The sequence below is a fragment of the Chiloscyllium punctatum genome, chromosome 6, assembly GCF_047496795.1.
Source record: "Chiloscyllium punctatum isolate Juve2018m chromosome 6, sChiPun1.3, whole genome shotgun sequence".
Lineage (NCBI taxonomy): Eukaryota > Metazoa > Chordata > Chondrichthyes > Orectolobiformes > Hemiscylliidae > Chiloscyllium > Chiloscyllium punctatum.
Genome location: NC_092744.1, coordinates 72,009,130 through 72,026,869, shown reverse-complemented (window position 1 = coordinate 72,026,869; position 17,740 = coordinate 72,009,130). Strand labels below are relative to the sequence as shown.

The 17,740-nt window shown below is 42.7% G+C and overlaps 1 protein-coding gene across 1 annotated transcript in view; it reads left to right on the top strand.

Annotated features, from left to right (window-relative positions):
- The first annotated feature begins 8,731 nt into the window (after positions 1-8,731).
- LOC140479071 (heparan-sulfate 6-O-sulfotransferase 1-like) overlaps positions 8,732-17,740 on the top strand; it is a 264,763-nt gene continuing 255,754 nt past the window's right edge. The window contains exon 1 of the mRNA XM_072572902.1: positions 8,732-9,782. Coding sequence (XP_072429003.1) covers positions 9,259-9,782 — 524 coding nt within the window. The 5' untranslated portion in view covers positions 8,732-9,258. The remainder of the gene's footprint in view (positions 9,783-17,740) is intronic.

Here is a 17,740-nt window from a genome sequence, read left to right as displayed (position 1 = left end):
TTGCAATATCGAGATGCAAGTGAACGTCAGTGGCAATGATTTTTTTTGGCAATATTTTAAATAAATGGAACAAGACTTCCTAAGGGCAGTATTTGCAGTGAAATCGTAAATGCATTCGAGAGGAACATGCTTATAATTTTGCTGGAAAAATCAACCAGAGAAAAACCTTGTCTTTATTTAGGATGCCATCATGCATAGTGACAGGAGGCAATTTTCCCTACAGCTACAGACAGTGATGAGATGCAGTGGTTAAAAATGGAAGTTGTGAATGCTGCTTCTCTTTCAGATTTCCATAATCATTGCCTGTAAGCTTTAGCCCTAACCTTTGTCCGCAATTCTTTTTCCATACAAGTTTAAATTTATATTACCCCTTTTGACTGCAATCAGTCTTTTTTTATTATTGCCCAGGGATGGGTTGGGGGAAATGGAGAGCTTTTGCATGTTTCTCACTGGTGACAGTGTCCTTCCTGACTCTGAAGATTCTAGATTCTATTTTTTCCCCCAGAGCCTTAGTTAGCAATCTAGTGAAATACCAAGGAAGTACTACACTGCTTCAGGGGCTGTCTTTGGATAAGATGATAAAGACCCAGTCTACCCTGTTGGGAGTAAGTGAAAGATATTATATTTCAAGATTAGAGCAGGGGCATTCTGCTTGCTATCCTGGCCAATAGTTTACCTTCAGCCCCTAAAATCAAATATCCTTTTTGTTGTTGTTGGAGCCTGCAGGCTGCTGTTTGTTAACATTGCAACAGGTTACCCTTCAGTAAAGTACTTAATTGACTGTAAAAATGTTTTGGGATGTCCGAAAGTCATAAAATATGCAATAAAGAAGTTATCCCTTTTTACTTTCGACAGTGATGACCTTATTTGATCACAGTGACATCATAGCAAATGGCATCATGACCTGGGAATGGCCACTGACCTGGAAAAGGGAAGGAAATATTCTGGGATGTTTCATCATATGACGTTAAATCACCTTAGCCATTCAATCAGCCCTTTTCTCCCTAACTCTACTACTTTTTTTTTTCAAACCAGTGCTTCAAAATGAAATGCAACATTTTTTTTGTTAATTGCTCCATGATATTTCTCCTGGCTTGCTCACAACAACATCCAGGAGATTATCTTTCAATTCATGGAGACTCCTGCAAGCTCACAGAAGATGGAAACCCTGGACCTAGGATGTAGCTAGTTATTATGACCCAGACCCACACCAGGCAGTGAACCTGTCTCCTAAAGGAGATAAACGGATAGTTGAAGAATTGGAGCTGTCGATAACAGATACTTCTTTACACTTGACTGCAAATGTTTGGTTTCCATCCTATCCGTTTTGCCAGATGATTTCCTGAAATCCCTTCTGAAGAATTGCAAAGTGGGATTGCAAAGTGGGATTGAAAAAAATGATCAGAATTAGGAATAAGAAAACGCATTAACCTTGTTACATATTAAATTTGGATACTTCTACTGGAGCACTGAAAGGATTGCACACTGATCCTGAAAGTGATATATTACTTCTCTCACTTATTAGCTGTGCTGCCCCAGAGTATAAAAGCAAGAACCAACACTTTCTTTGACTTTTCTCATCCAATGTCTTCAGTTATTTTGTTTCTTTTCCCCTTTTTGCAGGCTATGTGGCATTCACCAAAGTGGGAACCTCCTTCCAGGCCTCTCCTGCTGATGGAGAAGCAAAATGAGACTGATTAAAGTGACTTGCCTTCTGATGCTGAAGGATAATATTGCACCTCTTAATCCTCCCCAAAAGTGCTGCTGAGATTACATGTGTGCATTGTTCCATAGGCATACATTAACAGAGATCTCCGAACATTTCCTCTGAGGATCCCAAAGGTCCTATTTTCCCCTTTGGGAGAGCCAGTCCACCCTAAGTGTGTTCCTCTGAATTGAAGAACTAGAAATCATCACACCAAGGTCATCAAGTCAGCAGCAATATTCACAGAATAAGATGCATTGGCAAAAGTCTTCAAGTTGGCATGAAGTCAGGCAATGTTAGTGAACTTTGTCATCAACTGTTGCACAAAAAGACAATGTTAGAATTGTAATTTATATTATCACTGCACAGAATTTAATTCCTGCTGACCAGGTGTAGGGATATCTTCAACAAACGATAGTGTTTTTTCAAAAACAGTGCCCAACTGCTGATTTCAGAGGAACCACTATGTCCTCAATTACTGTGGAAAACTATTGCTACTCTCAGCCTAACCATTCTAGTTGAGATGTAACCTGGTTTAGTAATGGATGCTTGAACACGTGTAATAATTAGTCATTGAGTCAATAGAATCATAGAATCCCTGCAGTGTGGAAACAGGCCATTCGGTCCAACAAGTCCACACTGACCCTCCGAAGAGTAACCCACCCAGACCCATTCACCTGACTAATGCACCTAACCCTATATACCCCTGAACACAATGGGCAATTTATAAAACTGATTCACTTAACTTGCACATCTTTGGACTGTGGGAAGAAACCGGAGCACCCGGAGGAAACCCACACAGACACAGGGAGAATGTGCAAACTCCACACAGACAGTCAGTCAAGATTGGAATCGAAACTGGGTCCCTGGCACTGTGAGGCAGCAGTGCTACCCACTGAGTCACTCTGCCACCCAAGTTACAGGAGCACGTTTGCCATACAGAACGCTTGGACTCACCAAGAAGGTCTCTCACATCTGTGGATAGCTAGGAATGGCCAATAAAGTTTTCCCAGTGAAATAATAATGCAAGCTTGCTGTGAAATTGTTGCTGATTATATATATAGATGGCTAGCCAGATTGCATTCTTCTTGCAGCTGAGGCTGTTCTGTGATTCTTGTGCTGGGAACTCAAGCAATGCAAGTGATTTTATTTTCAGATTCAGTCTGACTGGAGCATTGCATAACATTGGCTTGTATTCTCTTGAGGATAGGGGATCAAGGGGGCCGTCCTGTTAGTGGTGTTTAAAATGTCAAAAACACTTGATAGGGTAAATATAGACAAATTGTTTTTTCTCATGGGAAGTGAAAAGCAAGCAGAAATCATTTTCAAAGTAGACTCGGGCGATTCAAGATCAACATCGGGCAATAACTGTTCACACCTGCCCAAGTTTCTGATACGGTAATTGAGACCTCGGGCTATTGTTCTGGGGAGATGGGTTCAAATTCCACTATGGCATCTGGTGATATTTGATTTTATTGAAATTCGAGAATAAAATGCTAGTGAGGATAGACTGAAGAAGTTGTGACTGTTCTCCTTGAAGGGAAGAAGATTGGGAGGGGCTTTGATAGAGGTTGTCAAATCACGAGTGAGCTGGATAGAGTAGATAAGAGAAGCTGTTCTTGCTCGTTAAAAAAAAATCAAGGGAGCATGGATTTAAAGTGATGTGCAGAAGCAGCAAAGGTAATGTGACAAAAGAACTTTTAGACACAGCAAGCCATTAACATATGATTGCACTGCCTGGAAATGTGGTGGAGGCTTGTTCAATCGAGGGTTTCAGCAGGGGATTGGATAAGTATTTGGAGAGAAATGGTGTGCAGGGATATGGGGAAAAGGCAGGAAATTAGCAGTAGGGTGATAGCAATGTGCAATCATAGTGGGCCAAATGGCCCCCCTTCTGCACAACAGCAATTCAGTGACTCTTATGGTAACCGTGTAACCACTGTCGATGTAGAACCACGTCGGGCTTAATAACGGCACTAATGTCCATTCAAAAAGGAAATCTGCCATCCTTACCTGGTCTACATGTGACTCCAGACCCACAGCAATGCGGTTGACTCTTCTCTGCCCTCTGGGTAATTAGAGATGGGCAATAAATGCTGGCCCAGCAACTCCCATATCCCACGATCAAATAAAATAAAAACACAAGTAACTGACGGTTGACCACGGAACACACTCTGAGAAACTTTGGCCCAGGAAATCACTGGCCCACAATTAAAATACCTGGCTTACATCCACACCAAGCCAATTACAGTTTATGCTCAGTGCCTTCTCTTCTTGATTATTCAATCTGCAACGATCAGGGCCCTTAGTTACTATTTAAGAGGTTTGCTACATGTTAACAGCATTGTTGCTCCTTCATTGAAACAAGAAGAGAGATTGTAAACTCTCATTTTAATGGTCAAACAAGATTTTGGGCCCTTCTCAGAATCAGCAGAAGTGTTGTCTTGTCCAAATACTCTGCTTTCTCCAATTAAACAAAACGAATTCTGAGTTATGAGAGAATACGACCACTTATAAAGACAGAGTAAAGAAGCAGCCTTAAATTGTCCTGTGGTGTACCGTGACGAATTGGGACCTACATTCCTTCTCGTCCATTGCCTCTAAGGTTAGCTCTGATACGTTGCCAAACTTTGGGTGGGTGGGTGGTGGCTGTCTGGGTGAAACAGGGAACAACTTAAAAACCAGGAGCAAAGCAAGCCAGTACTGTTTACATGCACCCCCTAGTGGGTAATTGCAGCAATGGCTTGGGAGAAGGTGAACTGTCCTGACAACATGAACATTGTACAGTTTGTGTGTGAGGGAGATAGAGGTGGAAAGGTAAGGTAAACATCAGGCGACCAAATAGCAGGCAGTATGTTACACTGCCTTTGTTTGTATGCTCATGTCATCAGTGCCAGTTATGGATATTCTCTGCATCTGGGCTGTTTGGTGATTAACATTGGGCTCACAGCTTCCACTGTTGATTCATGTATGTCATTCTCGTGTGTGAAAGGATAAATGTAGTGCCACTAATGTAATATCTAATTATCCAGAAACTGGTTGAAGTTTAAAATCACACTGCCTCCAAATTTTTTCTCTCACACACACAGTAAAAAAAAAACAAAGATATTCCCCAAAGAGCTCTGCTGATTTGAAAAAAAAGGAAAGGCTTGCATTTATTTGATGCCTTTCATGACCTCAGGATGTTCCAAAGTGCTTTAGGACCAATTAATTGCCTGTTGAAGTGCAGGTCACTATTGTAATTCAGGACATTGCTAGGCTACACAGGCCAAGGAGGTCCTAGATTTGATCCCTGGTTTATACTAACTTAATTCATTTCAGTCAGACAGCTCCATGCTTCTGATCCCTAGTGAGAAACATTGTAATGCTGTCTGTGGTAGAACAGATGACATTGTCTCGATTTACACTTGAGAATTGATCACTTGGACAAAGTGCTGAAGCTCCAGTGACACTCACAGAGCTGTACCTTAGCAAGGACTCAATGCATTCAGGACAAGATGTAGGGAGAAAATGAAAATAAAACAAAAAAAACATTAAAGCAAATCTACACTGCATATTTAATTTTTAATTGAAACACACACAAAAGGACTAACGCTGAAGTGCACAACCAACATTTACATACAAGTCAAATAGTTTTTGAAATCTCCTTGCTTGGTGTTTTTCAGATGACTGTCGAAGGAGGCAAAATGATTGAGCTTAAACATGATAAAGTGAAAAGCAAAGAAAATTAAAATGAAAGGCCAAGGTGCCATGAACTGGAGATTTCTTAATGCATTGCATATTGTGGTATAAATGTAGAGATTCTCCTGCCAAACATCCTATGACAGAATAGTAAATTGGTCCTCCAAATCTCCACACATGAAGTCAATACCATTGGAAGATTCTACCAAACAAACATTAAAATATAGCAGCAAGGGGCAATGCCACAGAAACATCCTAATGAATCTTGCAGTGCCTGACGGGAGAGTGAGATTGGCAGATGGTGGGCAATAAGACTCCAGGCCATCCACAATGCAGTCGGAAAACTGTGTGTTCAAGAGGTCATGGTCATGGTCAGAAAATCCAATTTAATAGGGGAAATCTATAAAAAGAAATAGTGATTACATCAGATATATTCTGCGTTTCTGCTTTGTTTCCATTTACAAATATGGATCTCCATGAGGTAAAAACCAGACAAACGGTGAGTGTTGGAAATCAGAATCAAAAACAGAAATTGCTGCAAAAGCTCAGCAGGTCTTGGGGGCATCTGTGGAGAGAAATCAGAGATAATGTTTTGGGTCCAGTGACTCTTCCTCAGAACTCAGCAACCTCTGCTTTTGGATCTCCATTAGGTGCCTGAGAGAAATTATAACATGCTGGAGATTTTCTTTTCATGAAATGTGAGCATTGCAACTTGACCAGCATTATTACCCATCATGAGTTGGCCTTAGGAAGGTGATTTTTGAGCACAATGGGAAAGTACCTGTGTGATGTCTATTACTGCACAAGAGGTAATGATGGATTTCACTCTGAAAGATTGTGAACTTGTCTGCACCCCATGTTTATATCACAATAACCATGGAGCTTACAGCTTTCACGTAGGGTCAGAAATAAGTGTTAAATCAATAGTTTTTAAATTGGCCTGTTCAGACAGCTATGACATCTGTAGAAAATGTGAGATTTGAACCTAGACCTTCTAGCCTATAGTATGGAGCACTATCAGAAGAGCCCTCTGTGTGGGTATTTGTGGGAAAAGATTTGCTAACCCATGATAGGCTCACAAAAGCAAAATTGGTCAAATTGTACCAAAAACACCCAGAATTCCCAAGCAGCTCACAAACCAAATCAGACAGCCCACGCAGACAAAGCAATACACTTCAAGCTCCCATTAACAATGACAGAGCACCAGAAATATCTCAAAGCCCAAAGGGCAGTTTCACAACCCAGCAATACCAAAGCCACACAAAGAGCAGGTCAGGCAGAGAGGCATCAACAAGGACATGCTCCAGGAACAGGACAATGGAAGCATCTCACCACTTCAGAGGGGACATTAACACCTATCTGTGAAGAGGAATGGAACCATCGATACTGTCAGGATGTTGCATTGTGTGAAGGAACAGGACATTCATCCGATATTTGTTTTCCAATTCGCATCCTTGCAACTAGATTACTCCATTTCCAGATACATTGTAGTTTCGTATTTCTTAATCAGTTTCACTGTGCAGCATTATTATAAAACTGGCTTCATCCTCAGCACTAGGAAGAGAAATTCTGATCTACCTGTACAGACTGTCAGTTCTGTGTCAGCCTAGTCAGTTTCTCTTCCAGCCATATCATTGAAATGAACTGTTTGTCAATTTCACTTCGAGCTGTGTTTTGTGACCTCTAAACTATTGGGAAAATTTCTCTGACAGTATTATATGGAACAGACTTGATATACACTATTTGACCTTTTCTTGTATGTTACTTTTCACATTGATTTTAAAAAAGTATGCATTTACATGCCACCTGTCACAAACAGAGAACACTGACAATGCAGCGTTTTGTTTTAGTCCTGGAAGAGAAGCAAGACCATTTAAGAACCCAGGCCAGTTTAATAGAAAATAACTGGAAAATACATTCTGGTGGATTCATTCCGTTCCCACATGTCATTGAAGTTGATAAGATGTTATTCCAAACTTGCAACATTAACTCTGTTTTTCTTTCCATAGATGCTGCCAGACCTGCTGAGTTTCTTCAGTGTTCTCTTTGTTTATTTCAGATTTCCAGCAGGTTTAGAGGGGTATGGGCCAAGTGCTGACAAATGGGAACTAGATTCGTTTTCGGATATCTGGTCGGTATGGATGAGTTGGACCGCAGGGTCTGTTTCTGAGCTGTACATCTTTACGACTCTATAACTCGATCTGCACGATTTTCCTTCCAGCCCCATGTAATTGGCCTTCTGCATATCCTCAATTGGTGGTCTCATTGCATTGGCAGCCTTGGCCTCCAGGTCAGAGTTTCCTGTCCTAAAGTCCCATTGGTCTCCTCCTTCAACCCCTCCCTGAAACTTAGGAGCAAATGCTGGAATCTGTGACTGAAAACAAAGAAAAAAACGCTGGAAATCACAGCAGATCAGGCAGCATCCATGGAGAGAGAGCAGGCTAACGTTTCAAGTCTGGATGACCCTTCTTCTGCGTGGCCTAGTTGAAGCTTCATGTCCTGAGATCTCTGGTGACAAACTGCACTGATAACACTAAAATGCAAAGTGTGCCACATATATATATGACAGTAAGATAGATGACTACTGTGCTGCCTCACACATAGATTATTTTATGTTTAACCCAGCGATTTCCAAAGTTGCAATATTTCCGTCCTTGCAGTTTATGCTGGTTGGTACTCGGCGTTTGGTGTGCAAAATGCATGAAAAATCGCCTCGACTCGAATCGTTTAACTTTCCAAAGGGTGCGTCAAAATCTTGTCCTACTAGCTGAGTCTCAGTATACAGGAATATATATTTCGGTTCTCACCTATTTGCGAGGCTTTTGTCTGGGGGAATGATGTCTGCCCTGCACTGTCTGTGTAACACATACGTCCAACCACATGTTTGTGTGTGTGTGTGTGTGTGTGTGAAGTCTGTCTGGGTGCAAGATGGGAGCAACTTACAGAACCAGGAGCAAAGCAATTTTCTGTGAGGAAGGGTCACTCTACCCGAAGCGTTCACTCTGACCCCTCTCCACAGATGCTGCCAGACCTGCTGAGCTTTTCCGGCGATTTCTGAGTTACAGCATCCGCAGTTCTTTCGGTTTCCACTTAATTCACAGCCTCCCTGAGTGTGTGTGTGTGTGTGTGTGAGAGAGAAAGAGAAAGACACAATGTTCGAGAGAGACGGAGGTCTAGCAGGAGTTTTGTCTGAATAGACTGTCTGTGTGGAGGTGAATGTGTGTTACAGATTTCCCGCAAGCTCGGAGCGGCCGTTGTCGGCAACCTAAGTGTTGGTCCCTGCTACCGCTTCCTCCCCCTCTTGGCTCTCTCTTGTTCCTTTCTCTCTCTCTCTCTCTCTCTTTCTCTCTCTCTCCTATCAGGTTGAAGCTGGAGATGTGAATGTGTGGTCGCTGTGCATGCTGGGCTCCCATTGCAGACATACACAGAGACAGATAGACACACAGAGAGAAAGAGAGGGAGAGAGAGAGCGCTCCATGGAGGGAGGCAGAGATGCTGCGTTGTCTTGAGGGCTGGCTCTGACTGAGCCGCCCCACACACACACACACTCTCTCTCTCTCTCTGCTCCCTCCCCTCCTCCTCTCAGGTCAGTTTCACTCTGGTTACTTTCAGCGACGTTGTAACCAACGCATCACAGCCCTGGCCACGCCGGGAGAGTGCAGTTTGATAATCTTTCTCCTGTATTCCCCTCCGCCCAAGAGGAAGAGAAAGAAAATAAAAGCCGGACTCTGGAGGTGCGGTGTAAGCATTTGCTAGCAAGTTGTGTGTGTGTGTGTCTATTTTTCTTTTTTTGGGGGGGTGGGTGGGGGGGAGGGGGAAGAGAGAGAGAGAAGCCAGCCTCTCCCTGCATCTCCTCAGTGAGATGGTAACCCATGAAGCCCACTGTCAGGAACATGGTTGAAAGGACCAACAAATTCATTCTGATTATTGCTGGCTCCGCAATTTTCATGATCATCATCTTCCAGTACGTGTGCCCGGGAACTAACTGCAGGATCTCGGCGCCCCGGGGTTTCCAACACGACCAGGAGGCGGTGGATATCTTCCCGACGCCCGACCCCCATTACCTGAGGAAGTACTACTTCCCGGCGCTGGACCTGGACCGCACGGTGGATTTTGACATCAAGGGCGACGACGTGATCGTCTTCCTGCACATCCAGAAAACCGGCGGCACCACCTTCGGCCGGCACCTGGTGCAGAACGTCAAGCTGGAGGTGCCCTGCGAGTGCCGCGCCGGCCAGAAGAAGTGCACTTGTTACCGACCGAACCGCAGGGAGACCTGGCTCTTCTCGAGGTTCTCCACCGGCTGGAGCTGCGGCTTACACGCCGACTGGACCGAGCTCACCAACTGTGTGCCCGGAGTGCTGAACAAGAGGGAAAGCAAGAGCAGAACTCCCAGGTAGGCAAGCCTCTGACTTTATATACACACACACTCTCACACAGACACACACACACACACACACACTCTCAAACAAACACACACACTCACACACACACAGAGACACACACTCTCACACACAGACACACACTCTCACACACACTCACACAAACACACACACTCACACACACACAGAGACACACACTCTCACACACAGACACACACTCTCACACACACTCACACAGACACACACACACACACACAGATTCACACCCAGACACACACATTCACACAAACACTCACAGATGCACTCAGACACATACTTTCTCTCTCACACACACTCTCACACAAAGACTCTCTCTCTCACACACATTCTCTCTCTCACACAGACAGATACATACTCTCTCTCTCACACACACTAACATAAGCTGCACCCGGAGTTTTATTTGTTTGTTTGTTTATTAATTCCTCTCTGCTTTGCTTGCACCAGAATGTCTGATCTTTAGCTCTGAGTGGGTCCCCGACACTGAACCCTCTTCCCCCCCCCACCCCCGGGTGTGTGAGTGTGAGTGAAAAGTTGTGATTGCAATCCAAGGCCTTTAAATTTGAGGCAAACTTTTCTTTGGTTTTTAAATACATTGGTGTGGAGCTGGCCTCCCTCAGCCGGTGAAATCTGACGGAATTGGTTGATCTATTGGCTGTGACATACCCAGACAGCTAGTTCAGAGTCTGTTAGATATTGGTCACATCTGGGAGCCTGAACCAGAGCTCCTTCATACAACCCCAAATCCAATGGAAGGATTTGTACAAAACGTGTCCCTGTGCTGCTGACACTGCCAAAGGGGGCTGGCGTTTCCATTTTAACAGACTATTTTAAAAACAAATACCATTTTGTAATACAATAATGTGGATTTTTCCTTTCCTTTGCTGTGTGCCTACTTGATATTGAAATGTAACGGGATTGCAGCGTTGTCTCTATGTCTGCTGTCTTGCCGGGGCAATCTACTGACTGAGGGTACATGATGCTGCACCAGTAGCTGTGCCTATCACCAGGTCACTCAACACTCACAGCAATAACATGGGATGCCTCATTCAGGACGCTGTTGCTGCTTAATCCTGATGCACAGGATTTGAGATGCCAAACAAAGCAGGCAACCAAAGGACTGGTTGGTGCTCAGACCTTACATTGGGGAAACCTCTTCAGTGCACCCTTCTTGTTTTTGTTCCTGAGCTGACTGCAGCTGTCTCCACAGCAGCAACAATGCCAATAATAGAGCTACTGCCTCTGTCGTCCTGGAGACCCACCTCTGGAGGCTGGTCCCTCCCCATCCCAGTTGAATAACAATGCAGCACATTTACCTGCAAGTGTTAATCGCTGGAGGGCAAAGTGTATTCACATTATTTTACCTGTAAGTGCTCAAGCCGCCCTTGCCCCCACCAAACTCCTTTCGAGGCTGACACGGGGGTTTTGAGCATTGTCAGCATTTTAAAGAGAATTCCAGGGATTTGGAAGAAGGTCAGTAGCCAGCAAGTCTGCTCAAATGCACAATTCTGTTGTGCAATGTAGACGAATGGGTTCCTGAGCACCAGGAGCCCCAAGTTAACGGAGGAGCTCTGTTTCTACAACATCAGGCAGGCATAATAACCCCCACTTGCCTGTCCCTGAATTATCTATTCTCTCCACCTCTCCACAGCCAACTCCTCCCTTTTTGTCTTGGTCTAAGGTAGTCAAAGCAGAGGAAAGGCGCATCATATGCTGATGGCTTTACTTTGCCTGTGTCTATGTTACACCACCTTTGTGACAATGAGCTTTATGTATTCCTGCAATTCAGCAGATTGTTGTAATTTACTTTCTTCATGTACTTGGTGAAAACGTGCTTCACAATTTCTGTAGTGCGATAGATTTGATTTCATTAAATTCTGCCAGTGGGGAATGTCTGTCATTCCTTCTGCCTCATTAGAAATCGGTGATAATGTTTGTTGCAGTTTGTGTATTTCCTGTTAGTCTATATAAAAAAAATCTGTGATATTCTTTCACATAGGAACGGTTAGAAACAGCCGCTTTCCAGGTGGAAGAAGCTACAGCCACCCTCCTCCTTTCCTGAGCCAGCTGCAACCCTAGCAGTTTCACATCTTTTGCAGCAGTTTCTTCTGAAGGTGCTGTCGTCTCCTTGCTGCCACCTCAGTTGAGATCCGCTAATTTAGGACTGCAACAGGGATTTTTCTAATCCCCTGTAGCTTCACTCCATACACAGGGCAGTGCGTGTGCCAGTGAAGCCATGAGGGGAGCTATCTCTTTCCTGATCGAATTATTTCCCAAATTTAATTGACAAGTGTTTTATAATTGTAACCTTTTTTTATCACCTCATATGAAAGAGAATGTGGTGGGCCGGAGCCAGATGGAAATAATGCGATAAATCTTCATTCCAATGCCTCACTTTTAAAATTCTCATCCTGTGTTTTCAATTTCCTCCATGGCTGCTTGCCTCCTGACCTTCTCCCACCCTATAACACTCCAGGGCCTTTGTGCTCATCTCATTCTGGCTTCGGGTATGTCCTGGGTTCTCATCGCTCCGCTATTCAGGCCTGGGCCCTAAGTGCTGGACTTCCCTTCAAAATATACCTCTGCCTCACTCTCCTCCTTGAAGAAGGCCCACCTTTGAGCAGCTGCTTGAATGCCTCCGTAAATGACTTGATGTCGGCATTTTGTGATAATGCAACAGTGGAGTACACTGGGGCAATTTTCCCAGGCTAAAGGCATTCAGTGCAAGTTGTCCTTGTTAGAGTAAATAAAATTGCAAACCACTCTTATTTAAAGAGAGTTTGACAGTGACCCTAAGAGCCCCATTAGCCAGTTGATAAAATAAGACATCAGAGTCAGTATTTATGTCGAATAGAATTAATTCCAGAGTGAAACACTCAGGTATATATTATCTGATTCGACTTCTGTGTCAAAAATTACTTGTTCATGTATACTCAAGTAACCATCCATTCACTATAATTCATTTACATAATTAATCCCAATTGATATATTTAATAGTGAATGGTCAGAGTTCCATCTTAATAAGAAATAGAGCTCCCTCCAGCCCTGGCTCATTCTAAAGCAGAGTGAGAGGGTCAGCCAAACATGGCAGAAATAGGAGTTCAGCAGAGGAGCTGTGAAGGGCGATGGGAGAGACGCACAAACAGATTGAACAGAAGTTCTGTTAGGAGTGAGGAAAGCTGGTGGCTGGCCTTTATCCAAAGCAACAGGGAGTCAAAACAAAAATATGATGATTGCTTGTGTGACTTTCATTTTTTTATGTTACACTGGGGAGATGAGATGTGAGGGAAGACTACAGTGACAGCATTTTCAAGCCCAGAAAAGAGAGTCTTAAATGAAAGGAAATCTCATGAGGCCCACAAAATCTAAAGGTTTATGAAGTTTTAAATAATATTTGTGTTTCATTGCATCTTTCATTGGGCTCAAAGTGGGAATTCTATCCTTATTTGCCAAGCAGGGATCCATGCGACTTACCCAAAACTCATTTTGATGACCATCTATTTCAGTGGAGAGTATAATCAAATGTCAACCAAGTGCAAACCCCACCATTTTGCCTGATTTTATGAGATGCCACTGCTGGCAGGATTAGTTAAAATTGCAAGCAAAAGCAGAAATTGCTGGGAAGACTCAGCAGGTCTGGTAGCATCTGTGGAACAAAACCAGCGTTAAAGTTTTGGGTTCAGTGATGCTTCTCCAATTTCTGTTTTTGTTTCTGATTTCGATACAGCCTTTTGGCTTTTTAAAGTTGTTTGGCCCTCAACATACCTCGAAACAGGAGTTTCTCTCATGGGCTTTGCAGTAGAATGACTGGAATATTCAAGGATATGACTGGAGTGAATGTTGGAACATGTAAAGAAACAATTAAGAGTACATTTTTAAATATGGCTATTGACTGGGGAATGACAGTTCAAAGATTGAAAGCCAGTAACCTTGAATATTGCACAGATCCACGGCTGTGTACAAGTTTGCTAATGGCTGGCAAATATTGGTCCATTACCTTTCGGATTTAGCCGGTTAAAATGCTTGTTTTATTTAAAAGCAACAGAGTCCCTGAGTAAACAGATTTATCTTTTGAGTCTGCCAGTTGGAAAATAGATTACATGCAGTAAGTTTGTGATAACATAATTTAAATGCAGTCCAGTAATCAGCTTATAGGCAGCCCCACTCTGAAATCTGTCCAAGTGCATTGAGGTCACCAGCTTGTTTGTATTGAAAAGAAATCTGCCTGCAATTGGCCACAGATTATTGGGAAAAAATACTATAACCCACTTTCTTCCAACTCCCTCCTCTTGCCCCCTCCCCCACTCCTCTCCTTTCACAATGAATTAGTTAAATTGTAACCTTGTCTGGACATCTTTGGGATAACAGAAAGGCAGAAGGCGTAACCGAACAAATAACTATAATCTTGGTGCTCTGAATAGGATCATCAGTGAGGTTCAAACAAGATGTGGATTGCAGGATAGTAAAACTTGGAAGGGGTGAGTTAATACTAAATATTTGGAGTCAAGTGTTGCTTTGCCAGTTACATTTCAGGAGTTCAGTTTCAACTTAAATATTAAGTGAAAGTTAAGTTTCTCCCATCTCCCACTGCATATTGTTTCCAGAGTATTGGAAGAATTCTTCCCAGAGTCCTTTATTAGCATCACTAAATAATCAGGTTTTTCAGGTCATTCTTATTTCAATGTTGTTTCTGGGACTTTGCCTTCCTCAAATTATTGACTGCATTTCCTACATTGCAAGCATAGCTACTTTGGAAAAAGACTTCACTTCATTGACTGTTATTAAAAATGTACTGGCATATCCTAGGCAATTTAAAGATACAATGTCAAAGAAAATGTTTCTCTTCTTCCTCCTCTCAGTTTGAATATTTTGTGTTTTATTTTTAATAATTATCTGAGATACAGCCTTGAAACAAAATAACTGGTGTGTAAAAAAAACTTTGTGAGCAAGACCACCGACTTTAGCTTCCATCAACAAATAGGTGGAATTGTGGAATGCTGTTCACATGGTATCGATTAAAACAAAATTCCAGAAATCCATGGAACAGAATTGGGACAGTTAATCCTCCAGCCTGATGACCCCTGATTGTCGTGAATAACAGCCCCTTCATATGTTGAGGAAGAGGCCACTAATTGATCCATTTAAAAAAAAACAAAAAGAAAAGCTACTGGATTGTATGATTTCAGAATTCTAGTCAATTCTGCAGATTGAAACCAGTGTTCGGAATGCTGCGGATTTTAACATATATGGTCACTATTACCCAGGCGCTTCCTAAAGCTTCAAGCTGAAATGTCTGAACTTAGCTGCAAGCTGATCTTTAACTTCTCTCCAAGTTCATTTCAGTTTGAACATTGGCACAATGGCATGAAATAGTAGTTTAGAGTTTTGTTAACAAGACATAGCTTATTAAGACTTGTCCCACAAATGATACAGTGATACAGCCCCGCTTGGGTTGCTAAAATCAATTGTGTTGTGTTATGCATTGCTTAGTGATGACGTGTGGCAACTGTTTATTGCAGTATCAGTGGTCATTGAAGTCCTTGTTTTTACCTGATGCATAGTGGACTCAAATAGTGTCCTTTGTCACTTGTCTTTGTGCCCCTGTCCTTCTAAGACCCAAGGCAATTTTATAGAGGCCTATAACTGTCATTGCTGTAAGTTTTATTGATGGATCTAATGTAACGGAAATTTCATACAATAGTAGAGGATTTGAAAAGACTTGCATTTATTCAGTGTCTTTCATGACCGTGGATCCAAAAGCACTCAAAATGCTTTACAGCCAGTGAGATGCTTCTGAAAAATAGCTTCTGTTTCAATTTGGGAAACACAGCAGCCAATTCAAGCAGAGGAAGCTCCCCCCAAAGCAGCAAATCAAATTTGTTTTATGAACAGGTCAAGCTGAGAAATAAATATTGGCCAGAGTCCTGTGGTAAACTCCCTGATTATCTTTGAATACATTCAGGGATCTTTTATGTCCACCCATGAGAGCAAGTGTGGCCTCGATTTGTCATCTTACAGCTGATGTCACCTTTTGATAGTGCAGCAAATGGATAATCCAGGAAAGCATTTATGATTTTAAGAGGAAAAGCTGACGGTAACATTGAGTGGAATCTTACTGTGGTTCCGTGGATTCTTGCTGCCACATTATATATCTTACACACAATAATGATTAGGGTTCAGCAACTGGATTTTTATGCTGAGTGAGCTCTTTTTGATAGAGCTCTGGAACCATTACACATGAATCTTGTTTGGAAGGTGATATTTTCCTGTGGGGATTGGAGTGGGAGTACCCCTGCAAAAGAGATTACCTTTATTTTGCTGACATCATAAACCAGGAGAGTGATGCTGTACACAATTCCCACAGTTATTCCCACAGTTGCGCAAATGTAGTTTTTAGTTCACTTGGGAATAATGACTTCATTGTGCCATTTCTCAGTCATGTGACATTGACTCCCACTTGCAGCTTTACTGTATATTTTCATGACACAGCTCAACAGACCACTAACTGCATTGCTTCCTCGCTGCATTGAACAGTTAACATCAGCAGATCCTGGAATTTCAACCTGTTAGTTAAAAAAAACTGTGTGTGTTAGCTGGCGTCCATGGTGACGCACACCCGTTCATCAGCTGCCCAAGCCTTGCACACGAGATTGACAAGTGACTGGAGCCCCAACAATGTAGCTTCCTTTGAACAGCCTTTCCTTTTGTCATTTTCAATAAATGTTTTGTTATATTCTGTGCACTTCCAGTTTCTTTTCTCATCTGGTTTTATTCTGATACAATTTCACTGCTGCAGGTAACATTTCAAAGAAATGCAATATTGTCGATTTCTTTTCATCATCTGTTGACTTGAACTGTGAAGGTAAAAACATTCAGCAGTGTGATTGACTTTGCAGTTTTAATCACAGGCTGTGCCTGCGCAGGACAATTTGAGCTGTCGAAACAGAAAAGTGAAGCAGTTGTGGCTGTGGGTCTGTCACTGGTGGTATTGAAGAGAGCAATTTGAGGGGATGAATTAAAGCTGCTTGTACATTGCAGAAGGCCCGCATTGATGCCACGAGTTCCCAGAAATGCAGATCTTGAGACATGAATGTGTGCTAAGTGCCTGGAAGGAACACTGGACTTTGGGGCTTATGGATCCCAGAGCTCCTCCATCACTGGGGTTTCTCCTTGCCTCATGTCTGGATCTGTTGTAGACTAATTGCTGAAGATTGATTGCTGCGATTAGTCAACCATTCCATTATCGTTGTATCATGTGACTACCAGGATGGGAGAAGGTGAAGTAAATAGACCGTGGTCTTTTTCTCCTGTTGTAATTCCTGTGTCTTGAGTGCTGGCTGTGAGCCAAATATGAAGCTGCCTGAACTCACCAAGAGGGATTGCTGGGAAGAGCTGTATCTTGTGGCTCGCTCAGGCTGCCAGTCTGGTAATATTTTTTAAGTTTTTGCTTGCGTGAATTGTGTTTTTAGAAACCACTGGAACAAGGTTAGATCTCACGTCAGTCTAAGTACATCTTCAGAATGTCTCTCACATTAAGTGGAGCGATACTGGCATCTATGCTGTGGTGTTGTGTGCCAAGTCCTTTCAAATCACTTCACTAATAAATTGCCCTTTTTAGGATGGAGAAATGTATTGGACTGGGCACACTTCACTTTCCCATAATGTGGTGAGGAGCTTTGGGACCGTCCAGCCCTGCTGACCAATTTGTCTGCCAGAACAGGTTGTCTCTGGTTTGACACCATATGAATATCCACTTAGAATTCATTTGCAGGATGTTGAATCTGTTAACGGTAAAGGATTTTAAGGAGAAGGTTGCTTCCTGTAAAGCAACTTGGCAGGATGTGAACCTCAAAGCATGTGACCATTTAAGTTTGAGAGCCACTGCCATTCAGAATCAGTAATGTCTGTAATGATGTTAAGATAAGGGTAGCACAGG